This window comes from Colletotrichum lupini, chromosome 10 (genome assembly GCF_023278565.1).
Source record: "Colletotrichum lupini chromosome 10, complete sequence".
NCBI classification, from domain to species: domain Eukaryota; kingdom Fungi; phylum Ascomycota; class Sordariomycetes; order Glomerellales; family Glomerellaceae; genus Colletotrichum; species Colletotrichum lupini.
Window position 1 is genome coordinate 1,822,946 of NC_064673.1, and position 26,006 is coordinate 1,848,951.

General features: G+C 54.7%; 10 protein-coding genes across 10 annotated transcripts; 6 read left to right on the plus strand and 4 right to left on the minus strand.

The window, feature by feature from the left end:
- Positions 1-2,436: 2,436 nt before the first annotated feature.
- Positions 2,437-4,231, plus strand: CLUP02_17713 (calcium/proton exchanger; the record flags this gene model as incomplete). The annotated part of the gene is made up of 2 exons (XM_049296619.1): positions 2,437-4,144; positions 4,203-4,231. The coding sequence occupies 2 exons, from the start codon at positions 2,437-2,439 to the stop codon at positions 4,229-4,231; spliced, it is 1,737 nt and encodes a 578-aa protein (XP_049137843.1).
- Positions 4,232-5,822: 1,591 nt separating this feature from the next.
- Positions 5,823-8,591, plus strand: CLUP02_17714 (uncharacterized protein; the record flags this gene model as incomplete). The annotated part of the gene is made up of 4 exons (XM_049296620.1): positions 5,823-5,982; positions 6,052-6,134; positions 6,195-7,467; positions 7,555-8,591. The coding sequence occupies 4 exons, from the start codon at positions 5,823-5,825 to the stop codon at positions 8,589-8,591; spliced, it is 2,553 nt and encodes an 850-aa protein (XP_049137844.1).
- Positions 8,592-9,308: 717 nt separating this feature from the next.
- Positions 9,309-10,786, plus strand: CLUP02_17715 (uncharacterized protein; the record flags this gene model as incomplete). The annotated part of the gene is made up of 2 exons (XM_049296621.1): positions 9,309-9,434; positions 9,500-10,786. 2 exons carry the CDS (start codon positions 9,309-9,311, stop codon positions 10,784-10,786), a joined length of 1,413 nt encoding a protein of 470 aa, XP_049137845.1.
- Positions 10,787-11,834: 1,048 nt separating this feature from the next.
- CLUP02_17716 (uncharacterized protein) lies at positions 11,835-12,155 on the plus strand (the record flags this gene model as incomplete). Its single annotated transcript, XM_049296622.1, has 1 exon — positions 11,835-12,155. One exon carries the CDS (start codon positions 11,835-11,837, stop codon positions 12,153-12,155), a length of 321 nt encoding a protein of 106 aa, XP_049137846.1.
- A 50-nt stretch (positions 12,156-12,205) lies between these two features.
- On the plus strand, positions 12,206-12,491 carry CLUP02_17717 (uncharacterized protein; the record flags this gene model as incomplete). The annotated part of the gene is made up of 2 exons (XM_049296623.1): positions 12,206-12,350; positions 12,418-12,491. 2 exons carry the CDS (start codon positions 12,206-12,208, stop codon positions 12,489-12,491), a joined length of 219 nt encoding a protein of 72 aa, XP_049137847.1.
- Positions 12,492-13,500: 1,009 nt separating this feature from the next.
- CLUP02_17718 (uncharacterized protein) lies at positions 13,501-16,402 on the minus strand (the record flags this gene model as incomplete). The annotated part of the gene is made up of 5 exons (XM_049296624.1): positions 13,501-13,660; positions 13,717-13,879; positions 13,939-14,765; positions 14,834-15,237; positions 15,323-16,402. 5 exons carry the CDS (start codon positions 16,400-16,402, stop codon positions 13,501-13,503), a joined length of 2,634 nt encoding a protein of 877 aa, XP_049137848.1.
- Positions 16,403-17,251: 849 nt separating this feature from the next.
- CLUP02_17719 (peptidase C13 family protein) lies at positions 17,252-18,566 on the minus strand (the record flags this gene model as incomplete). The annotated part of the gene is made up of 2 exons (XM_049296625.1): positions 17,252-17,966; positions 18,031-18,566. 2 exons carry the CDS (start codon positions 18,564-18,566, stop codon positions 17,252-17,254), a joined length of 1,251 nt encoding a protein of 416 aa, XP_049137849.1.
- A 669-nt stretch (positions 18,567-19,235) lies between these two features.
- CLUP02_17720 (methyltransferase) lies at positions 19,236-19,925 on the minus strand (the record flags this gene model as incomplete). The annotated part of the gene is made up of 1 exon (XM_049296626.1): positions 19,236-19,925. One exon carries the CDS (start codon positions 19,923-19,925, stop codon positions 19,236-19,238), a length of 690 nt encoding a protein of 229 aa, XP_049137850.1.
- Positions 19,926-19,959: 34 nt separating this feature from the next.
- On the minus strand, positions 19,960-22,228 carry CLUP02_17721 (uncharacterized protein; the record flags this gene model as incomplete). Its single annotated transcript, XM_049296627.1, has 9 exons — positions 19,960-20,065; positions 20,120-20,252; positions 20,292-20,345; positions 20,404-20,689; positions 20,730-20,842; positions 21,011-21,077; positions 21,222-21,408; positions 21,604-21,711; positions 22,122-22,228. The coding sequence occupies 9 exons, from the start codon at positions 22,226-22,228 to the stop codon at positions 19,960-19,962; spliced, it is 1,161 nt and encodes a 386-aa protein (XP_049137851.1).
- Positions 22,229-22,939: 711 nt separating this feature from the next.
- CLUP02_17722 (phosphoglycerate mutase) lies at positions 22,940-25,175 on the plus strand (the record flags this gene model as incomplete). The annotated part of the gene is made up of 2 exons (XM_049296628.1): positions 22,940-22,974; positions 23,036-25,175. 2 exons carry the CDS (start codon positions 22,940-22,942, stop codon positions 25,173-25,175), a joined length of 2,175 nt encoding a protein of 724 aa, XP_049137852.1.
- Positions 25,176-26,006: the final 831 nt, after the last annotated feature.

Here is a 26,006-nt window from a genome sequence, read left to right on the forward strand (position 1 = left end):
TGGCTTGTTCGTGATGGCCCAATTGGACGGATTTCATCCGCAGGGAGTTTATTCGATGAAATGGCTATAAACACTGACGGGGCATTGGCTTAGTGTAAATGGCAAGGGAAGTGGGAGAAGTTGAAAAGGCACCGAGGAAAGGGGGGCTACAACTGGCAGGGACGGGACCCGTTGCCCCGCTTTACAGACGTGAAAGGGGATTTGGGGAAGTCACTCGTCAAGCAGTTGCACTTGCTATTCATCACCTTCTACCTGAGATTGGGAAGGAGTGAGAAACAGAAAGAAGCTACTATTCGCTTGCTACTTTCCTTACTTCTCATGTCCTTCGTTACGTGGTCACTTTATGTGTGGCATCGGGCAGGGACGATGAATGAGAAATGTTCAAATGAGAATGGAAGGTGCCGATTCAGGGAAATTAGCGTCTGCGCATCGGTGGATGGCTGCAATCAACGGCGCTTCCCTACTATTGGTACCTCATTGCTGTGGTCACTACCTTTGGTGAGGTGGTATCCGTACATATGCAAACAAAATAAGGTAAGGTTAGGTAGGACGCACTACACACAGCTGGATCTGACGTAGAGCCTGCCACTGTGAAACGCCCCCAGCCCATTCAACGCCATTCTCTCATCTCCCGTCTCTCACTCGTCTCTCCTCCCGCCTCTCATTGAGTACGGAGTATGGTTAATGTTGTGGTCGCCATGGGACCGTGACGATTTTCATCTTAGTGCCATCCAGGGGCCAAGAACTAGCTAAAGCTCCCTCGCTCCCCTTTCTTCTCTTCCAAACCGTCCCTCGTTCTTCTCACCTCCCATCTCTCACACCTTTTTTCACTCTCACCACCGAGTCTCACACCTCGACCATCAGACATAACTGAGAGCTCAGCCATCAACCGTCCCATCTCGAGCTGACTAAGGTCATCCGACAACCGAGTCAAGACTCAAGGGACCTTACAGATATTCGTACACGACTCGCACTCGTACCCTCCAGCTCTACTTCCCACTTTTCCGAGAGGAAAAAAGCACTTGCACTGCCTCACCTAGTTGCATATACGCTACTCCAGTCGACACACCCGCCGTTGCGCAAGGCCCAAACCAGACAGCTCGCGCTCGCGGCCACTTGTTCACCTTTCCTTCGCCGCCGTCACACCGCCGACCGACAGCGCAGTACCTCACACAGCCCGGCCGAGCCCAGTCGTTGTCGTCAGTTAGGCTCTCCTGCTCTTTGCAGTGCTGCACCGTTCTTCTCTATAGCGGCGGCAACCGGTCTTGGCTTGCGCGTCTTCTCTGCGGTTACAAGTGATTGGCTTGGCAGATTTTGCAATCCCTTCACATTTGACCCAAAGTACCGACCGTCTATCGGACTGGACCCGTCTCATCTCCGGCACCCCGGCCCCCAGACGCGGAAGACTTGCGCCAAGGAGGCCTCTCTCTCGCGCCACAGTTGATCATCTAGTTCCAAAGCGCAAAGCTCTCATCTGCGCCATAAGAAAGACCAACAACAACAATATCATTGTCGATATCTTCTCTCATCCAGCATTTCAATATTGACATATCCATCCAACCTAACGAGGAACCCCGGAACAAGGCCACTACAAGAACCCCGACTCACAGCTCGGTTCGCGTTTCGTCTCAACATCTGGGCGCTGATCTGAAGCGATCTGATCTTTGCCACAAAAAGCACAAGCCCAAGCACTCCACCAACACCCAAGTCACCAACACACCACCTTTACCTTACGAATACATTCGTATCCACCATCCGAATAGCCGTCGTCACCTCCAGGCGCGGCACGGCACAGCACAGCATGAACACCTGTGAGTACCTTTCTTCCCTTATTACCTAAGTCTTCACTTTGAGCCAAAAGACCGAAATCCCATTCATTACCCGCCTACCCCCGTCCCCTATCCCCCCATCTTGCCCCCAGTCACCGTTGCATCGTCTTTCTTGGCAGGATAGCAGCCCAAAGGAACACTCGCAAAACACATTACACACTCTCATTCCGTTTCCCATATCATCGCTCTGTTAATTTGTTTCTCTTCTCGACGGACTACTGTTGTTATTGTTGTTTCTATCCCCCCGCCCCTTACCTCCAATTCCCATCCCTTTCCACTCGCAGGTGGGAGACTATCTTCTAGACTACCACTCTAGTCTCATCCCTCTCCCGCCAATTGCCTGTGCAACCCCCGAGTGTCAAGTGTGACCTCGAGCAGTTGTCTCTCATCCACACCACTATCCATCCCCGTTCTCTCCGTCGCCTCCACAAATCATTCCCACCTGCACTCCACACAGCTAGTTTCACGTCATTACCCTATTTCACTTAACGAACCATTTCCCGTTACCATACCTCACCTCACCTAACCAATTTGTTTCCTACCTCACCTTTCCACTCGTCAATCACAAAGCGTCAGCGCTCAGCCCGCCGCAAACACATAACTGACCATGCCGTCACTCATCGGCTCAGTCAACCACTTCGATATCAAACGCAAAGCTCACGGCCTCAGCCGCCGGAGTCAGGAGCAAACATGGAACCCATTCCGTCACGTATCATGGGAGAACCAACCCGGTAAACGATCCACCTGGGATGGCGCCAATCTCGAGGCACAGCGCGAGGTGCCCGCGGAAGAGAGGGAAACCGACGAGGCGATACATCACGTCCAGAGCGAGCCCGCACCCAGAGATTCCGAGACAGTACGCAACAGTTTGGGCAAGGAAACGAGATCAGGAACAGGAAGCGGCAGCGGCGACACAATGTTTGAGAACAAGCCCGAGGATGGTGGAGTAAGGAATCGAAAGACGGAAAACGCACAAGGCGAAGATTTGCCGCAAGATGAGGAGGAGAGGCCCAAAGCCAAGAAGCAGAAGTCCGGTCTGATTCGGCACGTCCAGCCGAAAACGCCATTCACCGTCGCCAACCAGCTTCAAAGAACCCTGCTCAGCTCATACATCAACATTTTGATCTTGGCAGCACCCGCCGGTATCGCCATCAGCTACGTCTCCTCTGTCAACAAGATTGCTGTATTCGTCGTCAACTTCATCGCCATCATCCCATTAGCAGCCATGCTGGGCTTCGCAACCGAAGAAATCGCACTGAGGACGGGTGAGACATTGGGAGGTCTTCTCAACGCAACTTTCGGAAACGCCGTCGAACTCATTGTCGCCATTCTCGCCTTGGCCGAAGGAAAGGTTTTGATTGTGCAGACGTCACTTATTGGCTCCATTCTCTCCAACCTGTTGCTCGTCATGGGCTTCTGCTTCTTCTTTGGCGGAATCAACCGACCCGAGCAATACTTCAACACCACCGTTGCCCAGACCGCCGCCTCACTCTTGGCTCTCGCAGTTGCCTCCGTCATCGTCCCCACCGTCTTTGACAAGAACGACGGCACCGATAACACCGTCCATGTCGCCGCTCTCTCCCGTGGCACAGCCATCATTTTGCTCATTATCTACGCCTCGTACCTGTTCTTCCAGCTCAAGACGCACAACTCTGTCTTCAACGAGGAGTCACAAAAGGTCGCCGCCAAGCCCTGGAGCCGCGGCGGCTTAAAGGAGGGCGCTCTCGCTCGCGGATTGGCCGGCACTGGAGCGCGCATGGCTCAGACCGGTGTCCGCGGAGAGAATGAGAACGAGAGACAGGAGCTGAGCCGTATGATGATGCAGCGTCACGAGGAAGAAGAGGACGAAGAGGAGGAGCCCCAGTTGCATTTCTTGGTCGCCGTCGGCACTCTCACCGGCGCCACTGTTCTCATCGCCTTCTGCGCCGAAGCCATGGTCAGCTCCATCGATTACGTCACCAAGGAGGGCGGCATCAGCGAGGAGTTTGTCGGTCTCATTCTCTTGCCCATTGTTGGTAACGCCGCCGAGCACGCCACTGCTGTCACTGTCGCTATCAAGGACAAGATGGATCTCGCCATTGGTGTCGCCGTCGGTTCGTCTATGCAGGTTGCGCTGTTCCTGATTCCGTTGTTGATCATCATCGGCTGGGGGATGGGCAACGATGCCATGACGCTCAGCTTCGACCTTTTCCAGGTTGCTGTTTTGTTCGTCGCCGTTCTTCTGGTCAACTACCTGATTGCCGACGGCAAGAGTCATTGGCTCGAGGGGCTGCAGCTCATTTGTCTGTATGCCATCATCGCAACATGCTCATGGTGTAAGTCATACTCGCTGCGGATTTCATTACAAGAACAAATACTGACAAAAACGAATAGGGTACCCCGCCACTGGTGTTGCCGGCTAAGCCAGCCAACTGTTCTGTTACGACCATTTTTCATTTCATCAAAACTTTGTTCGAGCGTGTGTGCCAATTTTTCTATTCATATAATGTCTTGTTTTTCTTCAGGAAGGGTCGCCCTTTTCTTGATGTGTACATATAAGACCAAACGTGCGGGATTCCTTGGAGGAACTGTACATTGAATCCGCCCCTTTTGGGTATTTACCGAGACCACGGGCTTTGCAAGCCACGGAGGAGGGGGGGATATGTGTGTGCGAGTGAAGGAAACAGAGTGATGAGACGAGAGTGAGGTACATGAGTCTATCGGCATGTACATGCTGCCAGATGGAGAGTACTCGAAAAGAAATGACAACCAAGTTCAAGCCTACATGCTCTCACCAGAACGTTTCTGTGTTGGTCCTGTGCCTATTCTTCATTGAGGTTGGAAGGTAGATGAGACTCATGATCATGAAGAAAAGTCCCAACAATTTGAGCACTTTTCTGTTGGTTAGTAGATACTAGCTGTTTGACAGCTCGTCCGACTTGAATATGTTACGTTTGGTGGAACCTGCCATCCTACTTTGGACCTCAGTCAGCCGGTGGGATGATGTCGATATTCGGTACGGTCGCCCATGCCAGACGGGTAGTAGATCTCTAATGTATCGAGTCCGGTACGATCATCCCGCCTGCATGCTTCCAAGATTAACGAGGAATGCCCTGGTCAGGTTTGACTGCGGAAGTATGCAGCTCTCACCCCTTCCCTCCCTCCCCACTTGAAAATTCGAATTTCAGTTAGAATCAGTTGCTGTGGTCTATAGACCATTAAAACCTAAGTTGAAGTCAACTACTAGATCGGCTCTTCATCTATGTGCTTCTCTTTCGTGAGCCAAGTTTTGCATCCTCGACCCAGCTTGGCTTGAGGTCCAGCGATGCCTAGCTCATACGAGATAGAAACCCGCACAGTCTAGCAGGACTGAAGGGTTAAAACAGAGCAATATCACAACACTGCGGAAACACTCACTGCCTCTAGGCAACTTGTGCACTCGCCACGCAACTCCATCGCTCAGCCCATGTCTAGCTTGGGGTCCCGGAGCAGTCCGCGCCAAGATTCCTGTTCTCGGCTCGCAACCCCGCAGTTCACCACGCAGCAAGCGATTTCCCCCAACGGCCCGAATCGGGGTCGGTCAACCACCCCCTTCACCGGATACCCCAAAGCATAATAGATTTGCCAAGTCACGTAGTAAGGAGATCACTGCGACTGAGCCAGGCACAGAAAGAAAGAAAGCGGAGCAAAACTGCAACCTGCACATCATTGAGAACTTACATCCTCATTGGAGGGAAATCGCGGACAACGGGTATGCATGCGCGCACCAGGCAGATCGAACCCCACACCAAGGCTACTCCCCGCTTCACCTCACGCAACCGCGTTCCCCGAGATGAAGTGAGGTGATGTTGCTGTTTACTACGCAGCCACGTGAGATCTCGGTGGTATTGATGTAATGGTTCAAATGCGGGGTTGGATTGGTCAATGGCCTTTTTAAAAGAAGGCCAAGGCCAGTCTCAGTCATGGAGAGCTGTGTAGGTTAAGTTGGACCCGAACGTCAAGTTGTTATTTACGATGAAGGTTACGTCGAGCCCAGCGCTGGCTCTGTGCGCCAGCTTCGCGGTATGTGAGGCTCGGTCTCTCTGGTCTTCGAGCCCTGCGACGTACGGAGATTCGAGTTCGGATACGTATTTGCTCAAGACTGGGTATCCTATTGGCAATGGCAAACTTGGGGGTGAGTCTAGAGTCTAGACTTGAGAGTCTACCATCTTCATCCGTGACCATGATGTTGACACGCTTCTAGCGATTCCGTTTGGTCCGCCTCATGCGGAGAAGGTCAATCTGAATATTGACTCTCTATGGGCTGGCGGACCCTTTGAGGCCTCGGTGAGTCTTCGAAATCGTCGAATGAGAAGTAAACATCTTACTAAAGGTGATTCCTCTCAGAACTACACGGGCGGTAACCCTACAGAGCCAAAGTACGACGCTCTTCCTGAAATCCGCTCATTCATCTTCGAGAATGGGACCGGAGGTAAAGACAGAACCTCGTTTGAGAACCAAGCCAGGGCCGTGTTTCTAACGCTCAATAACAAAGACGTCTCAGCCATCCTCGGCTCAGGAGCAAACTACGGTGGCAACCGCGTTCTCGCGAACCTGACAGTCACGATCGACGGCGTGGGCAACTACACCTCGTACAAACGCACCCTCGATCTCACGACAGGCGTCCACACGACGACGTTCACTGCAAACGCGGCAGACTACGAAATCACCAATCTCTGCTCGTACCCGGATCAAGTATGCGTGTACCACGTCGCCGCCACCTCTTCTGCCGCAAGCAATGGCACAACGACCTTGCCCGCCGTCACGATAGGTCTCGAGAACCAGCTCGTTGAGGCAGATACCTATAATGTAACTTGCGGCGCGGACCACGTTCGCTTCACCGGCGTCACGCAGCTCGGCCCGCTCGAGGGCATGAAGTTTGACTCCATCGCGAAGCTCACCTCCGAGTCCTCATCCGCCGCCGTCACGAACTGCACGTCCTCTGGCCTCTTCAAAGTGACACCCTCACCAGGCCAAACTACCCTTACGGTAATCATCAGCGCCGAAACGAACTACGACCAAAAGAAAGGCAACGCAGCCTCCTTCTACTCCTTCAAAGGCGCAGACCCAGGCCCCAAAATCGAATCCATCTCCACGTCCGCCTCCTCAAAGTCCTTCTCCGACCTCCTATCCTCCCACATCGCAGACTACCAAACCCTCCAATCCGCCTTCACCCTCGCCCTCCCGGACCCCCTCAACTCCTCCACCACAGCAGAGACCTCCCAGCTCATCGCCTCCTACGACTCCACCGCACCCAACGGCGGCGATCCCTTTCTTGAAGCCCTCCTCTTCGACTACGGCCGCCACCTCCTCATCGCCTCCTCCCGCGCAAATTCCTTACCTGCCAACCTCCAGGGCCGCTGGACGGAGCAGCTCTGGCCCGCGTGGAGCGCGGATTACCACGCCAATATTAACCTGCAGATGAACTACTGGCACGCGGACCAGACGGGGTTGGGGGAGGCGACGCAGGGGGCGCTGTGGGATTATATGGAGGATACGTGGGTTCCGAGGGGCACGGAGACGGCGAGGTTGATATATAATGCCAGTGGGTGGGTTGTGCATAATGAGATGAATGTGTTTGGACATACTGCTTTGAAGGAGGGCGCGGAGTGGGCGAACTGTAAGTTGCTATCCCCCCTCCCCCCTTTTCTTTTTCTTCCTCTCCCTCCCCATATAGCAGACTTGAACCGAACTAACACCACCAAAGACCCAGCAGCAGCAGCCTGGATGATGCAACACGTCTTCGACGCCTACGACTACACCCGCGACGCAACCTGGTTCGCCTCCCAAGGCTACCCCCTCATCAAGGGCGTCGCCGCCTTCTGGCTCACCCAGCTCCAAGACGACGCCTTCTCCCGCGACGGAACGCTGGTAGTCAACCCCTGCAACAGCCCGGAGACCGGCCCCACGACGTTCGGCTGCGCGCACTACCACCAGATGATCCACCAGGTCTTTGAGTACGTCCTCCTCGGGGCGTCCGTCCTCCCCTCTGCTTCTGCCGAGGATCAGACGTTCCTGGACTCCGTCTCCGAGTCCCTCGCGAAATTGGATAAAGGCGTCCACGTCGCGACATGGGGCGGCCTCAAGGAATGGAAACTCCCCGAGTCGGCGCCGTATAACTCTGATAAACCGTCTACGCATCGGCACTTATCCCATCTGACGGGTTGGTACCCGGGTGCCTCCATCTCTTCCTTCTTAGACGGCTACGCTTCCAACGCGACGATCCAGTCTGCTGTCCGAGAGACGCTCATCTCTCGCGGGCGGGGCAACGCCCCCGACGCAAATGCAGGTTGGGCCAAAGTCTGGCGGGCGGCGTGCTGGGCGCGGTTGAACGACACGGAAAGAGCCTACGACCAGCTCCGGTACGCGATTGACGTCAATTTTGCGCAGAACGGGCTGAGTATGTATTCTGGTACGGGGGCGCCGTTCCAGATTGATGCGAATTTCGGGTTGAGTGGTGCGGTGTTGAGTATGCTTGTCGTGGATTTGCCGCTGCCGTATGCTGCCGCCGGGTCCCGGGGAGACGGGAAGGAGGAGGTGAGGACGGTGGTCCTCGGGCCCGCTATCCCGGCGAAGTGGGGCGGCGGGAGCGTGAAGGGGTTGCGGATCCGGGGCGGCGGGGTTGTTGATTTCGGGTGGGATGCGGAGGGGGTCGTGGATGAGGCTGTTGTTGTTTCTGGGAGTCGTGGTGGGGGAAAGGTGAGGATTGTGAATGTGAAGGGGGAGAGTTTGGCTGAGATTTAGGTTGCTGATATCAGACAAGCTTGATTGACGATACGATACATTGGCTACAAAATCAGTGCAAAGAAGTAACAACATCACTATTATCGACGTAACATGTGGAAGATTGGTATGAAGGCCAGCATTCCAGGATATGGGTGATATTGCTAAATGCCATGGACAGCTGTCGCTCTATTGCAAGAACTTCAAGAGTCTCTTAAACTTTAACTCGCTCCCGTACCGAACGCTCCTGACTTACACCCGCGCTTCTCAAGTAGCCTGATCGGACAGATCTTCTAATCTTGGGGGGTTGACTCTAGGATTTAGCTCTCAGATCGGGACATCTGTCTGTCTAGTACATCCTCCATACAAGGACCATTGGCGCAAGCCAAGCTCGTGCAAGTGCAAGCGAACGACATCTCTCTGTCCACAGGCTTACTAATATACCTCTCACAAAGGATCCATTTAGTTCCCTTTTTAGTGCTGACAGGCGAGCGTTCGTGGCTTGCTTGACACTGCATCCAATGGTTTGACAGAATCAGGCTGATTCATGGTGTTTGTGTTTCTCGTTCTCTGCCTAATCGGGTGGGAACGAGGAACTTTGGAGGTGATCGGCATCGTTAGACCCATCTGTTGCACAAAGTGCTGAGAACATCTTACACTTAAATCAACCACAACTCTTCAAGATACTGGTAGAACACACTTCACCTACTTCTCCATCCACCATCACAAACAGGAAATATGGCATCGTGGCAACAAGAAGTACCGGCCTTGAGGGCAGACATCAACGGCGAGGTTCTCCTGCCCGGCGATGAGGGATACGAAGAAAGCCTCGTGCGATGGTCCATCGTCTGCATCAAGCCAGCGGTAAGCCCTTCACCCCAACTCCCTTTCGGTCCAGCACGGACAGAACACCTCTGAAACCTTCACAGGGCATAGTCGTCAAGCCAAAGTCAGCCCACGACGTCTCAGCAGCAATCCGCTTCGCCACAAAACACGACATCCCCTTCACCACCAGCGGTGGAGGCCACTCCACCGCAGGAACCTCATCCTCAGACGGCGGGATGGTAATCCACCTAGCATCCCACCTCCGCGACGTGACAGTCGACCCCGCAAAACGCCTCGTCACCTACGGCGGCGGCTGCGCCTGGAAGGACGTCGACGCCGCGGCCTGGAAGCACGGCCTCGCGACCGTCGGCGGCACGGTATCGCACACGGGCGTCGGCGGACTCGTGCTCGGCGGCGGACAGGGGCTGTTGAGCGGGCTTCACGGCCTCGCGGTCGATTGTCTTGTTGAAGTGGAGGTTGTTCTTGCGGATGGGTCGATTGTTACTGCGTCCGAGACGGCGAATGCGGACTTGTTTTGGGCGCTTCGTGGGGCTGGCGCAAGTTTTGGGGTTGTGACGAGGTTTACTTCCGAGGTATTTCCCCAGGGGAAGGTATGGTATGGGGCTTTGATGTTTGCCAACTCTCAGCTGCCTGCGTTGATTACCTGGGCGAATGAGTTTGTGGAGAAGATGGATGGAAGGCAGTTTGTTATTATGGGGTTTGCTTATGGTCCGCCGGGGCCTGATGCGAAGCCTATGATTATTGTGCAGCCGTTCCATAATGGTACGGCGGAAGAGGCGACGGAGGGTATCTTCAAGGGGCTCCTCGATGTCGGACCGCTGGTGAACATGGCGACTGAGATGGACTATCCGACAGCCAATACGATACTTGATGAGCTCCAGGGCCCAGGCGCACGACGGCTGATGGGCGGGACGAACATCACCGCGCCTTTTGAGCTAGCCAAGTGGGAAGAGATGAGCAGGGAATTCTACTCTCGCGTCGACGAGGAGACCGCCAACGGTAACGACATGCGGGGGAGTATCCTAGCTGTGGAAATCTACAAGAAGGACAAGGTGATGAGCGTGCCGTTTGGGGCGACGGCGTACTCGAACCGCGGGACGTACTTTGACTGCATGGTCTTGACTTGCTGGACGGACCCAGCCAAGGACGGCATGATCAGGGGCTGGAACCGGGCTTTGGCGGCAAAGATTAAAGGGGAGAATCACACTGGTGAGAGGGGCGGTGTGGGACAGTACAACAACTATGCTAGCAGCGATGTGGGTGTCAAGGAAGGGTTTGGGGAGAATGCGAGGAGGTTGGTAGAGTTGAAGGGCAAGTATGATCCGGAGAACCGGTTCTCGCGCAGTCCTTGGAAGATTGTTGCGTCGTAGGGAAAGCATGGCTTTATCACGAGATTGGGGGTCGGTTTATGCACCCTCAGTACTAAGCTATATCTAGACATTGCAATCCTTTGTGGGGCCCAGGTGAACTCTTTTCCGTTGGGTCAAGTCGAAAATTTCACATATCAATCAACACAGTGGATTCCCAGAGACTTCATGATTGAAGTATGAGGCTGATGTCGAGAGAGTAGCTGCCAAGGGTATCCGAGGGCTGCATATTTGCTAGCTACCATTGCGGAACATCGAATAATGTTCGAGTGATAGTCTTTTTCAGTCCCAAATCGTAAGATGCAGTATATGTAGATTGAAAGAATGGAGCTCTAGAAGCAACCCAAGCAACACATTCCAAGACAAAGAAACAGTCGCCGCGAAACGAGCCTTCTTGTTGGCGAGCGGCTAATTATAGACTTCCAACGAACAAGCTGCAGGACAGCTGTTCAACATGACTTCTTTGTGTGTGAACAAGCTCTGAGCTTGGGAAACTCCCAGTTTGCTCAAAAGAATAGACGCGCGCGTATTCCATCATCTTCAGCGCTGCTTGCCAGGGAAGGACAGTCCAGGTACGAGTGGTAGCGAACATCAGAAAGACTATGCTGTCGTTGCCCGATCAAACTAACATGGGCAACGACTCATCATCTTGTAATGGACTGTCCAGAACGACAGACTGCCTTGTACTGGAGAGTGCCAACGCTGAATGCTTCTAGCAGCACTCAGCTTTCCTTTGGCTACTCACTCATGCTAATGCTGCTCAGGCCGACCCCAAGCTCGCGGGGGCCGCTCATCGTCACCTGTTGTTTGTTCTTGCGCACCCTCTGTTCACGACCAACCTGCTCTTGATTTTCTCACCGGTTGGTCACGCGTGATACATGGCGATGCCATCAGAACTTAGAAAACCAGTATTTAATACCTTGCAGCACCCTCTAAGACGATCTTGTCCCCATCCCGTCATCCAACTTCTAAATCTAATCCAAAAGGACTCGTCAGACTCTTACGACTTCTTGTTTTATCGCCTGACTGACCGTAATCTCCCATAGAAATTATGAAGGTCTACAATATCATCGCTGGCCTCGCCTTCGTCGGCTTCGCTGCCGCAGCCGGACCGGATTGCCCCGAACACTCCGATTGCATGCAGAAGGATTGCATCAACTTCGACCTGAATAAACAGGTCACGAACGTCGATGATAGAAGAACGTCAAGTGTTCTCTCGGCGGACTGCCCCAACAGGAAGAAGGGAGCAAAAGAAGGAGAAAGGGTGGCCACTACGCTCGATCTCAGGAAGTGTATTGTCAGCAATGCCAAAGGCCTTTTTTGGCTAAAGAAGTCGAGTCACTCCCATGCCCAAATTCTGGCAGTCTTTTGATATGCTTCTTGAGACGATGAGTTCCTATTTTTGCTGACGCGAGATCAAACATGAGTAGTGGCAATCACAATGGCACCAATTGCGCGTTAACAATCCCTCCGCCCCCGAAGGAAGGTGAGAAGAAGGGAGATATTTTGCTGGGCTGCTATTTGGAGAGCGCCGAAAGCGGAACCTTGTTTGCTCGAATCAATCTCTGTAAGTGATGCTGTTCTCCGAAAATTCTCAATCATCGACTCACGCGGGCGTTTCCCCCTCTGTGAAGCTAATAGGATTTGGCTTGGCGACAATGGCGCTCTCAACTGCTTCGACAACTATGGCACAGCCTCCCCCCTTTGAAGCACTCAACTCGTATGCCCATCAACTTCCTTCACTAAGCTGCCTTTTGAATGACACTGTTGTAAGATTCAACAATGTCAGTCAGGCGTTTAGATTTCGAGCCAGGAGGTCGTTGGAAATTGAGATTCATCAGGAGTTCTGGGAGAATATGGGCAACCGCAGACGAACTTGACCAACACTCAGATCTTAATACAGTCGCATCAAAACGTACGAAAATACCACAGTATAATTATGAAAATCATCATTTTCCCGGATCGTTATAGAGAAAAGCGCCCAAGTTTAAACCTGTCACAATGCCAGCCCCCTTGCCTACCTATGATAGTGCCCAACCAAAAATCCAATGCCAAAACTAAAAAGAGTTCACCCCCCCGGTGCTGGACTGGGGGCTACATCTCTTGGTGCTCATGCTGGGAAATTGTCGATTTTAAGGTGTTCATTCCGGGACTCGAACTCGTGAATACTCGTATGCGCTAAGCCTGTCGTCGAGTAGGCTGGTTGGCGATTCTAATCGTTGACCACAAACCACTCCACCACCCAGCCAGTTTGACCTGACCCCCCGACCTAGGAGGGCGCCTGCTGGCTGGTGACGAGAATGGACTTGGGGGGGTATATGAAGGCCTTTCGTGTATTCGGGTGGTGGGAAGGTTATCGGATGAAGGGTCAGAAAGGTAAGGTAGGTACGTATCGTGTGTGGATGTGGATGAGACGGGAAGGAGGAAGGAGGAAGAGACGGGAAGCACCTGCCTGCCTTAGGTACTTTACAGAAGGGGCCGGCCATACAGTCACCGGGTATGATCTATAAGTCAGAAGATTGCTAAAACTGTCACCCATCGGATGAGGAGATGCCTTTGGCGTAATAGTTGGGACTGATGCCCTCTCCCGACCTCAGCGCTAGGTAATTGACCCCGGTGGCTTTCTATTTTTGAAGGTTCCGAGTTCGAATCATGGAATAGTGACTCTTTTTTTCTACTTTCAGCCTTTCCCTTTTTCGCCTAACCGTCTCAATGTGTCATTGTGAGGCTTGACGTGAACCCAGAGATGCCTCCAGGGTAGCTAGCTGGCTAGGGTCACGCGGGTCCAAGGAGAACATCCCGTCTTTCTGGGTCTCAATGATACAGCGAGGCTGGAGTTTGTTTACACCGGTTACCTCTATTTGGACATCGGTCTCCCTTGGTATCGTAAGAAGCGCGCTTCCCCTGTCTACACCACGAACTTGCCGCCACACCCACCACACGCCTCCTCAGACGCATCGACCTTGGCATCCGGGCCCATGTGCTCCTGTGCAATCTTGACCACCTCCTTAGCCACAAGACACCGCAGACCACAAACAGCACAAGCTCTCGAGATGCCAGGCGCGAGGATTGCGAGGCCGGTTGACGCACAGGTAGCTATTGTCAACGTTAGTTGAGAACGAACCCCCTGAGACAGATATTGAAGCAAGACTCACCAAAGATATGCCCTTTTTCGCAAATCGACTCCTTCCCCTCGTCAACAAGAGAAGCATGACAAAACACACATGTCTGCTTCCTCTTGACCTCCTCAAACCTCTTCTTCAACGAGTTATCATCCCTCGCCCTCGCCTCGTCTCCGATACCAGCCCACAGCGTTCCGGGAACAGCAGGTCCGCCGGCATACATCCAATCCCACATCTTGGCCTCGGTGCTCTGCTTCTCCCAGTACCGCAATCGGCTCGCCCTACCACTGTCGTCCCCTCCGTCAACATCCATCTCATCGCCTTCACCTGCCGCCGTTGTCACCGCAGTCACAGCCCCATGTCCGACCCGTCCCCCAAACATGACCTTGGTCTTGACGGTCTTCTCCGGCTTCTGCGTACTATGCTGCGACACTAACACGGCGCTCATCCCGCCCGCAGGCGTCATCGTCATACCCCACATGCGCACGCGGTGCGGATGAATCTGCTCGCCCGCGTCCTCGGGCAAATCGAAATCGTCGTCGTCGTCCTCTGAGTCTGAATCATCTCCTGAAGCAACGGATTCGCCATCCCCGCCTACGGCACCCGCTCCGGCGCCACCGCCGCGGCCGAGCATGGTGACGGGAACAGAGAGCTTGACGGTCGAGGAGATCGTTTCGGCCCATTTGGGGAGGGAATCTGGGGAGGGCGAGGCGGCGCCGTCGGCGGTGCTTTGCTGGAACCAATTATCGTTTGTGGCTGTGGCGGAAAGGCGGATGAGGGAGTAGCCTGGGGCTTTGGTTTGTTTGGAAAGGTTTGGGGGGTGGATTATCAAGCCTGGGTTATCGACATTGTAAGCTTTACTGCGGTGATAAACGTCTGTAAGAAGGGGAGAACCCTACTCGTAATCGGATTCGTAGCGTCCAGGGACGTCGTATCCTCCGGAAACGTCGTCTTGCAAACCCCCGTCCCATGAGGCTCCTTGGCCGTGCCCTCGGGCCCGTTCAGCGCCACCTGGAACGGTAAAGCCTTGAACGGGGACGCGATTACGCCCCTGCAGACTTTGACGTCGCCCCGGTCCCACACGGCGTCCTCCCACTCAACAAAGGCGTCGGAGAGCAGGTTCGTGCAGATGCCCGTGACGTCCGACTCCTCGACGGCGATCTCGACGGCCGCGCCGCGCTTCCAGTCCGCGGGGATCGTGATGCGGCGGAAGCCGACGTAGTTTCTCGCGCAGTAGGACAGGATGGCGGTTCGGGTGTCGCCTGAGTGTAACCAGGGACTCCATTTTAGGGAGAAGGCTGAGGTGTAGGGGATGTAATCAGGGTCCAGGACCTATGTAGCATTAGCAAACATGACTTCAGGGGTGGAAATTTTCTGGGACATCGTGAAAGGGGAGGGAAGAAGAGTGAGAACTCACGCCCAAGCTAGGATGCGGTCCCCGTCCATCAAACCTCGCAACCTCCTCCACCTCCCACACATACGACCCAGCATCCGACGCGTCATCCATCTCGTTGGGGAGGTAATACTGCGCGCTCAACACCACAACCTCCTCCAGATCCGTCGCGTACGCAAGCAGCGCCTGCCCCGTCCCAACCATCCTCGCCCACGCAAACGACCTCACCTTATCACGCGGCAGATGCGCCCCCTCGTCGCCGCCCTCCTCGGCATCCGGGTCCGGCAGCGGCAGATTCGCGCCGACGCCCCATAAAATCCGCCAGTCCCGAAAATTCCTCATCCGCGCGCCGAGGTCGACGGGGCCGTGGCTGGTCCTACCGCCTCCGCTCCCGCTTCCCTCGCCGATGACGAGGAGCGCGCCGTTGGTCAGCATCACGGTCAACACCGCCCTCAGATTCCGGCCTAAGTTTCCGGGGGACCATTCTATCGCCACGACTTGGTTCAGCGAGGCGCCGTAGCCTGTTACCGTGCCCGACCCGACGCCCTCGAATGCGGAGGAGGGGTCCGGGACTGCTGCTTCCCCGGGGCCGCCGGCAGCGGCTTCACCGGCGGCCCAGTCGTCGTCGTAGGAGGGGACGGGGAGGCCTCGGGCGGCGAAGAGCGCGGCGTTCATGCGCGGGTCGGGTTTGCGGGAGGTGGGGATGCGGAGCTGGAAGGTGTAGAACTGTTGGCGGTAGAGCTTTTCGCCGTCTTTGGCGTCTGCGGCGGCGGCGGCGAGGGCTGCTGCTGCTACGCCTGCGGGGTCTTCATCTGCTGGTGCTGTAGCCTGGGAATCTTCCTTGTCGTCTTTGGATGGATCCTGCTTGGCGTTCGGTTCTTCTGGGGTCGGGAACTCGGGGAGGAAGACGTGGATTGAGTCGTCTGCGGCGACGGCGAGTTCGGCGTCGCAGGAGAAGGTGAGAGCATGGCTTGCTAGGGGCCTGGATTTGAGGGTGAGGGTTTTGAGGGGTGGGATCTGGTCGTCGTCCAAGGGTGTTAGTGGTTGGTTGTGGTTTCTGGGGTTGAGGGTGAGGGTTTTGGAAAGGGCGATGATGTCGTCCATGATTGCTGACTTCAGCGGGCAAATAGGATTTGTATGAGTAGCCTGCCGTTCATGGAGGGCTGATAATGGTTTATAAAGGGAAATGACGAGCTTTCGTGTGAGATGAAAGATCACGATGTTGAGGTGAGTGTGTGATTAACTTGCGAGAGGGTTGCTGGGGTGGGCAAGAAGACAAGGTACGTAGTGCCGGTGAGTGAGAGAAGCGCGGCAGTGCGATAAACTCTTGGGATATCATGAAATGAGCAACGACAGTGTTCCGTCTGCCACTTACACGGGGCCACAGTGAGGTGAAGGGACCCGTTGTAAGCGCGGGATGTAGTTGAGAAGGAGCACAGTATGCCGCGGAAGGACCATTCTAGAAGCATCAGAACGAGAAGAGATTACTGTACCAACCTTTGAGCTATCCATTTTCGCTGATTACGGGATGTCTATATCCCTCCATGAAGGCTGTACGGGGGTTGATGGAATGTCGTCAAAAGCATTGACTTTGCCCAGCAAGATTTTAGAGTGGGAAACGCGTCGGTGAAAGATCTCGGTGTAGACGGGTGAGGGACGACCTGCAAGGAAATACTTCGGATAAATGCGCCAGCACCAACGACAGCGACACATTGAGAACGGGGCACTGTTCAACTGACATTCAGGTGGAAATGGGCATACTCAGGCAATACATTGCATTTTCTCCTCGTTTTTGAAGAAGTCACGAGCTTCCCCTACTGATTGATGAAGCTTGACACCAGCTCCCATGCTATAAATGAACCATTCCCTTCCATATCCCAAGAAACGCCATGCTTGATGCACCTCGTGCAAGTGAAATAAAGATATAGAAATACAAAAGAATGAAGAAAATGATCATGCTTTCACGGCGGCATGGCCATTCTGCCCTGTCGCCGTCTTGGCATCATCAGCCCTGCTCTTCGGTGCCTCGTAGTACGATCCCAAAGCCCACAGAAGCGCGCACCCGATCAAGGCCGTGAGCCCAATAATCTTCTTCTCCCACCAATTCTCATTCGTGAGCGGCTTCGCCATCTGCACCCTCTTAGCCCTCGTCTTCACATCCGGCGTCTGGCCCTTTGCGCCCTCCGCCAACGACGCATTCTTGGCCGCCGCATCCGCCTCCTGAGCCCGCTGCTTCAGCGCGGCAATCTTCTGGCTAAGCTCCAGCAGCTCCTCGTCGAGAACCATGTTCTTGGCGCCGTCGACCTCGACGTTCTGCACGTTGCCGAAGAAATCGGTGATGCGGCGGCTGCGCGCGGCGTCGGCGCCGCCGGGGAAGAGGTCGTAGCGCACGCCGGCGTGGGAGTGGATCTTTTCGTATGTGTAGCTGTCGAAGAGCTCGCCGACCGTCTTCTTGGAACTCAGGTCTTGGACTTGCGATTCGAGGAACTCGAGGTTGTAGTAGGTGTAGCGGTCGATGACGGCGACGCCGACGTCGTTGTCGGCGTGGTGCGAGTAGGAGGACTGGTCGAGCTCCGAGGAGCCGGTGGCGATGATGTTGGGGGAGTAGAGCTTGCTGTACATTGTGTTCGCTTGGCAGGTGTCGATCATGAAGAGGATCTCGTGGTATCTGAGGGAGGAGCAGTCAGTAAATGTCGTCGCAGTAGCACATGTGCACCTGGGTATCCTCTCACCTCTTCTTCTCCCACATCTGTTCAAAGGCATCAGCCAGATCGAAAGCACCAATCTCCTCGGCATCCTGGAACTTTAGGAACTCGTTTCCACCGTGGCCTGTCATGTATACGAGAATGTTGCTTCGGTCGTCCGTCAGAAGGCGCTTACTGCGGGGCATCTCGTCGCCGACGCGATCGGTAAGCAGACGGATGAAGTTCTCGACAGTGACCTCGTAGCCGCGGTAGTCCACCTCGATGTTGTCGCCGTACAGATCGACAGCACGGTCCGAGTTGCTGTAGACGGTTCCGGGGAAGGCATTGCGCGGATTGCAGGCCATGTCGTCGGGGAGCATGAGGATGATTTGAGAGTCGGGGATGCCAAGGCGCTTTACGGTGCGATAAATGGAGAGCACATTGGCGAGGTGGCGGTAGTTGAACCAGAATCGCGATGTGCAGACGAGGACGGCCCAGTTGCTGGTGTGCTCGGCGAGCACCGCGGGGGCGAGGGTCGAGGCGGCCAGGAGGGCTGGCAACTGGAGAAACCGTGACAGCTTCATGATGATGGTGATTCAAATCAATGAAGTCGTGAATGGCGGGGAGGTATAACAAGTTCGTGAATTGTCGTCGCAAGGGAGACGAGTGGAAACGAAAGAATCCCACGACGGATCGAAATGATTAACCAACAGCTTGGTAAGGGGGCCCGCCACGGGAGCTTCGCCCTGACAAAGTTGGCCTTAGTAAGCCGATCGGTTCTCTGGGGCACAGACCATTGCCGTTGCCTCTTTGACCGGGGTAGCGTAGTGTGGCTCAGGTACCAGTTCTCCCCGCCATTTGGAAGCGATCTGATTGTTTTACCATGCTTTAGTACCTCACAGTGCCACCGAGCAATCTAGGATTTCATGATGTGTAGACTGGAGCCGAATAACCATCATCAAGTAGAGTAAATGTGCAGTTGTTTTTGTTTACTTTTTAGACCATCAATGGCTTGCTATATAGGACATTGAGAAACCACAAGATACTGAAAAGTACTTGCTTAAAGAAGCGAAACCCCACCAGTTCAAAGTACATGGTACCTAGAGTTGGGCAACCCTTGATATCCCGCCATGTCTTGCATGATACGCAGACTGACATGACATGAGGAATCGAAGATGCCTCTGAAGTTCGCTTGATGTTGAATTTTCCGGGACCCAAGTTGAAACGACAAAAATCATATGAACAGGCACTGCTCATTTCTTCGCCATGACCCAGAGGAACTCGGCGTCGTCCTTGTCATCGACGATATCCCTGACAAGAACCTCGAACCCGGCCTCCTTGAGCTGTTCCACAGTCGCATCAGCACCCCAACCGCTCCAGTACATCCACCCCTTCTCATGAAGCCACTCCTCATTCACGACGGCCGGCAAGTCCTTTGACGCAAAGTTGGCGAGCAGCAGCCCACCAGGCTTCAACCACTTGGCGACGCGGCGGATCATCTCGGTCTGCTCCTCACGGGGCAGGTGGATGATGCTGTACATGGCAATGACGGCGTCGAACGACCCCTCGGAGAACTCGAGCTTCATCATGTCGCCCTCGACAAAGGAGACGCGGTCGGTGCCGTGCTTGGCGAGGTTCTTGCGGGCGACATCGATCTGGGTGGTGGAGAGGTCGTTTGCGGTGACGTAGGTGTCGGGCGCGGTGAGGAGCCTCTCGGTGACGGGGAGGCCGCAGCCGCAGCCGAGCTCGAGGACGAGAGACATTTGGCCCGACAGGGGCTTCGCGGTGAGGAGCTTCTCCATGAGCTTCTCGAGGTACTCGATGCGGAGGGAGGTCTGGCGGAGGGTCCATTCGTTGTATTCGGTGGCGATGGCGTCGTAGGACTCTTTGAGGCGGGACTTGATGTCTGCCGAGTCCTGCTGGTCCTTGGGTGCAGTTGCCATTTTGTGGTTTGGGTTGGGTTTCTCTATCCAATTCCTAGGTGGTGACTATAGACTCAAGGGCAAGTTGCTGTGTCCCGACACTCTGGTGATACGTGGGGATGAGATGTAGGTGGTGTAGTAGCGTTCGTTTGATCTGGAATCTGGGGTAACGAAGAGTGAAGTGTATCAGATTTGGGTGTATCCCTCCAAGTTACCCGCAGCCTCCAATGCGATATTGGCTTTTAAGGTTATCTGCGCTCGGAGACATTTTTACTTGCTTGCTGAACCAAAAAGAACTTTTGTATATTTGAGTCACTTGGCCGGCGACATTCTGAAGAGTCACCCGGTCTATCCATGCATGATGGTTTATTCAGTACTTTGGGGTACTTGGAAGTTTAGGTAATTGGGAGATGTTCTGGCGGCCGCCCTGCACAGGCCACTCTTGCTTTGCGGGGATTAGCTCATCTGAATCTCAAGGCTTAACGGAGTGCTGTTTGACTGTCGAACCAGAGAACGAACCTATGGCCTACGCCAGAAATGGCTGGTGGGGTTTCTCCGGACAAGGGATCAAGGTGAAAAGATCCATTAATTATCCATGAGATGCTAATGTGGAGGAGGTCGGATCTGGACGGGGCGTTGGACCGAGCGGCGGGCGGAACCTGGATAGCTTCGGAGGATTCATGTCCGAGGTGGTGAGTCTCTGCCGCGGTGCCGCGATGCCGCTCATGCTTCGGGCTGGTCGCCGGGAGTAGCTGGCAGCTGGCAAGGGAAAGCTGATCAGTCAGCTTGATGAGTTGCGTCAGCATCGTGTGATTTGAGTCAAACATGCACGGCGGCTATGCTGTTTGCATACGGGCCGGGATACTCGTGATCAAGTACAAAGAATGCATCAAATACAAAGAATGCACCAATGGGCCAAACAAAGGCATCTGGGGGCACTGGAATGCTCAGAGCTTACTACGTATGGTTCGATTGCCCTTGGTAGGTACCTGTTGCCTTTTGGCTTGGGAATGGAGGAGAAAAGACGAAAGACGACATACGAGAGTGTCGGGCAGTCGGAGTCTGATTACTTAAGCTTATTCATCTCGTAGACCGGGCCTTAGCACCTAGCATTTTCGGATATTGCCAGCAAGGAAGGAAGTCTTCTTCGTCTTCTGCTCGTCTAAAAATTTCCTGTCTCCCCACGTGCCGTGATTACGTTTGGCGCTAAAAAGCGAGAGCGGGACAATCACATGCACATTTCCACACCGCAGAGTGACAGAGTGACAGAGAGCAAAGAGGCAAGGAAATGAATCTTTTTTTCGTTGCATTCTGCACCGCTCCGTCATCCATGGCAGCGACCCCTCCTGAAGAGTAAAGACTACCCAAGCTAAGGTAGCAACGGCTGACGCGCCTGGCGTAACAGACATGCAAGACCCTGTCTCGTCTCTGGTTCGTCTCCGAGATGCTCAAATCAGCAGCGGTGCCTCGTAGGTACCTCGTAGGTGGGCGCAGATATACAGTACTGCGTGTGTTCGGCAATGGCAGTGACAATCCAACCCCCTCCCTCGCCGGCTCGCAGTGTCTTCCCGGCCTGTCACTCGCCAAACCTACCTAGGTACGCAGTAAGCCTCTGCTACCCCTCCAACCCTCAGCAAGGTACCTCGCCCTCCTCCAACTCTTCTCCCCCTCACTGACGCACCCGGCATCACCACACCACTATAGGACCATCGTCTGACCCTTGACGATTCTTGTGTAGCCGGTGGGCTGTCCACGATGATCCGTATTGGCGAGGGTGTGAGTCTCTGAGATGTGTCGCTTCCGAGTCCTTGCATCATTGTGTCTTTGCACTTACGATTTGTGTATGTGACCCTGACCAGAAGACAAAGCAGAAAGGCAGAAAAGCAGAAGAGGAGAATCTGCCCCGCCTTTGACAACCCTTGAAAAACCTACCTACCTACCCTCTGTCACTGTTCTACATATCCGTCATGTACCTTTAAATGCTTCGTACCTGAGGCTGCTTTCTTTTGTGCCTTCTGCAACCTGCACGACTGACTGACTGCGGCTGCGACTGCACCTGCGCCTGTACCATACATACATACATCTTCGTACGTACTGCGTACATAAATACATCCCCTGTTTGTATCCGTACCTGGAGACCTTACCTCAATACCTGGCTTAATACTTGGGTACCTGGGCCTGGGCGGGATCCGATCGCAAATTAATACATTTATTGACCCTCCCCAAGCCTGGCCCGTTTGTCGCGACTCGGTGCCGATTGATTGCATCTCAAGGCAGGTTCTCCACGACCGCTCCGCTCCACCTTCATTCTTCTCTCCCTCCATCTCCACCGCCCGCTGACCGACCGATGGCATGCTCGTCAACGGTCTCCATCTGCCTACTTGCTGTTACTCTGTTACGGATAGTCCCATCATCTTAGCGCTTGCGAAGTCGGTGCCAACTGGTCGGACACGGAGAGAGGGGCACCCAAACACCGGATGACCGACGTAAAACTCGTGGCAGAAATTCTGAAATCCGCCTGCCAGGCCCTCCACCTCCTCCGCCTGCCTGCCTACTACTTCTCTGCCAGTACCTCGCTGCTTCTTCTTCGCCTTCTTGCCTTCTCTACTTTCTCGACTCGTTCCGTCTTTCTGATTACTCAACCTGTCTTTCTTTCCAGCTTGTCCTCACATCAACTCCGTCCATCCCGAAATATCACAACTTGAACGGTCCCAAGTGCATCAACTACCAAAACCGTCCCGGCCATCTGCAACTTAGTCTGTTACCTTTGCCCGTGCCCTCTCGGTCCTCCGCCGCCGGCACATCGAAGCTTATTCCGCCTACCCAAGCCATCCGATCCTTTAGGTCCGCAAAGTCTTGGATGGTGTCTTTAGCCGCATTCCCACCCATCGTTATTTGATCCCCCGTCCGTATTTCTTACGCTGTGAGAGGTTGTCACATACGCCGTTATCTTTTCACCTAGTCCTCCCCACGCCGGCCGACTACTGCACATATCCTGAGTGGGCTTTCGCATTCTCACCTGCGTCGCCGACAACATGGGGCGCCCACCGGCGTACATTTTCGTCGTCAGGTAAGAGGACCTTCTCACAACCCACGCTTGCAAGCTTCTGGAAGGCTGACGAGACTACTAGGCATGGCGCACGTCTCGACGCCGCCGACAAGAAGTGGCATCTCACGTCCCCGACACCTTACGACCCTCCTCTGACCTACGGCGGCTGGCAGCAAGCCAAAGCACTCGGCATACGCATTGGAAACATACTGAGACAGGCCGAAGCAGAGGTCAATGCCGATTCCAAGTTCTCCAACGGCCGCAATGGCTCTGTCGACTCGCAAAAGAGGCGCCGCAAGTTCAAGGTTGTCCTCCATAGCTCCCCGTTCTTGCGATGCGTCCAAACCTCCGTCGCCATCAGCGCGGGCCTGGCCCAGGCGCCTCCGCCCGGTACGCCCTCGTACTCGATGCCCTCGCCCAGCGCGAACCCTTCAGCCTCACCCTTTGTTCTCCCAGCGTCCGTAGCTGAGGAAGTCGATCCCCTCTCGAACGACGCGAACGGTACCAAGCCCGAGCAGGCCAAGAAGAAGCTGATCAAGAAATCGACGTTGCGCCTGGATGCCTTCTTGGGGGAGTGGCTGTCCCCGGAATACTTTGAAATGATTACGCCGCCTCCGGGTTCCGCGATGATGCTGGCTGGAGCAAAGGCCGATCTGCTCAGACGGGAGAACATTCACGCCCACAACCACATCCAAGAGCACTCCCATCACCACGCAAATTCCGTCGGCCAAGCCCAGAGTCAGTTGTGGAACAGCCCAAAGTTCAGAGCTGCCCCCGCTCCCGCCCCCGAAAGGTCTGGATCTTCGGACTCCAACTCACCTTCCATCCTGGGTCTCGAAAACGTATCTGCCGTGGCTGGTGCTCTGCCGCGGAGTCGGGCTGGCAGTACGGCTAGCACCTCAAGCCAGCGCGTTCGTTTCACACTGCCAGAGCCCGCGAACCCAAATGACGGATATGTCGCCCCCAGTCCCCACTACGCTATTTCACCAAACCACACCATCCCCGACGGCTATGTTGCGCACGCGCGAGATGCTTGCGTGTCAGTAGATTACCAATGGGATTCGATGCGGGAGCCTCTGGACTGGGGCGATGGTGGCAAGTACGGTGAGGAGTGGACAGCCATGCACCACCGATTTAGGAAGGGTATTCAGAAGCTGGTGGACTGGTACACTACGGCTGAGCGTCCCGCGGAGATGGTCACCAAGGTCGTCAAGACCTCCCAAAATGGTGACACCGAGTGTGCTATCGATGATGAGGAAGACGACGATGTAGAGCCGGTGGTCATCCTGGTATCTCACGGTGCCGGTTGCAACGCCTTGATCGGCGCCATTACGCACCAGCCGGTCCTGATGGACGTGGCGATGGCTTCTCTGACCGTGGCCGCCAGAAAGCCCGGTCGCGACTCGGAGCCCTCCGGCTTGGATACGCCCATGTCGGAACCTGACGTCGACCCAATGTCCGGCACGAAAGGAATCATCCCCGTCCATCATTATTACGATCTCAAACTATTTGCAAACACCGAGCATCTGCGCCAGCCTGTCTCGGCCACCCACAATCTATCCAGAGCTCCCTCGACAGCCTCAAATCACTCACAAAACGGACAGTCATACTCGCGAGGGCGCATCTCGACCGTAGGATCGACCACATATACGCCGACGCCGATCACATTCAACCCCGACTCGTTTGACTTTGGAAGTAGAAGCAACTCGGCAAACGCAAATCTGGGCAGCATGCGCCGTGTTTCGAATAACACTTACTCCCTCCCCAGGACGCCCGCGCTCAATACGACCGGGATCACGGTCGGCAGCGGCGCAACAAACTTTACGAAGCCATCACCGACCTTGTCCGTGGGGCTGTGGTCGCCAATCACACCAAAGAAGGAGACGGAAGAGGAGGAGGACGAGGAGGACGACATCTTTCCGGACTTTGACCACCGGAAGAAGTTGGCCGCCCTTTCCAAGCCCGGCCAGGAGATCGTCAAGCCTCCGACTCCAGAGAGAAAGGAGCCGCAGCTGGGTGGCCCGGCAAAGGTCCCCCTCAGACTGCAAGAGATCTCTCGTCCTACTTCGAGCGACGGCACGGACGAGGAGAACAAGATTCCTCAGTTGGGGACATTTGCCAGCGGGGGTCTATGGGGAGCGCCGCGCCCTTTGGGGGAGACTGAAATTATGCGCGACATGACGACCTCGAAGCGGCGTTGGACCGTGAACGAGCGCGGTTGATGGGCTGCTTCAAGAGACGACTGCATTGCGACGCGGCGTTGGACTATCTCATGGAATGAAGCGTACGAACATCCTCAAAGGACAGGATGGCATCACACAGCATGGAAGTTTTATCTTACAGCGGAAAAGCGCACACAATCACAACAGCGCTGTTACGCCTGCATCTGGGCGGCAAAAGGACAAATCTCTACTTTTTTCATCTTCATTATGGCATTGCGTAGGGACAAAAAGTTTTGGAGTGGCTCCAGAGCATGATATCATTTTTAATAGCGCAGTAGGGAGGGGGGCATTAGCAGGAGGGTTTTGCCTTTTTTGAAGTTTCCCCCCCAAAAAAACTGCCACCAAATAGTTGTTATGAAGGCATGGATGGATAGCATAGATGAATGAAATTACACAAAAAAGTTCAAACTGCAGTCGCTTGTTTACGTGTGTGTCTTTATCTGTGTGAGAGGAATTCGAGGCTGTGTCATGAGTGAAATATTGAATAATTCGCTTCTAGTCTTGTTTAGGCATGACACAAGGGAAAACATCTCGAGACTATTCAGTGTAAGAGCTTTATGACGAGTATTGCCTCCATCTAGAAACGCCCCCCCGTGTACTCCCTCTTCGTATTCCACCACCGAAGCCCCCCCCCCCCCCCCCCCCCCCCCTTCCCCCCCTCCCCCCCCCCCCCCCCCCCACCCCCACCCCCTCCCCCCCCCCCCCCCCCCCCCCCCCCCCTCCCCCTCCCCCTCCCTCCCCCCCCCCCCCACCCCCCCCACCCCCCCCCCCCCCCCCTTTTCATCTTTGTCCTGCTCAATTTCTCACCAACTCGAACCACACACCATCTTA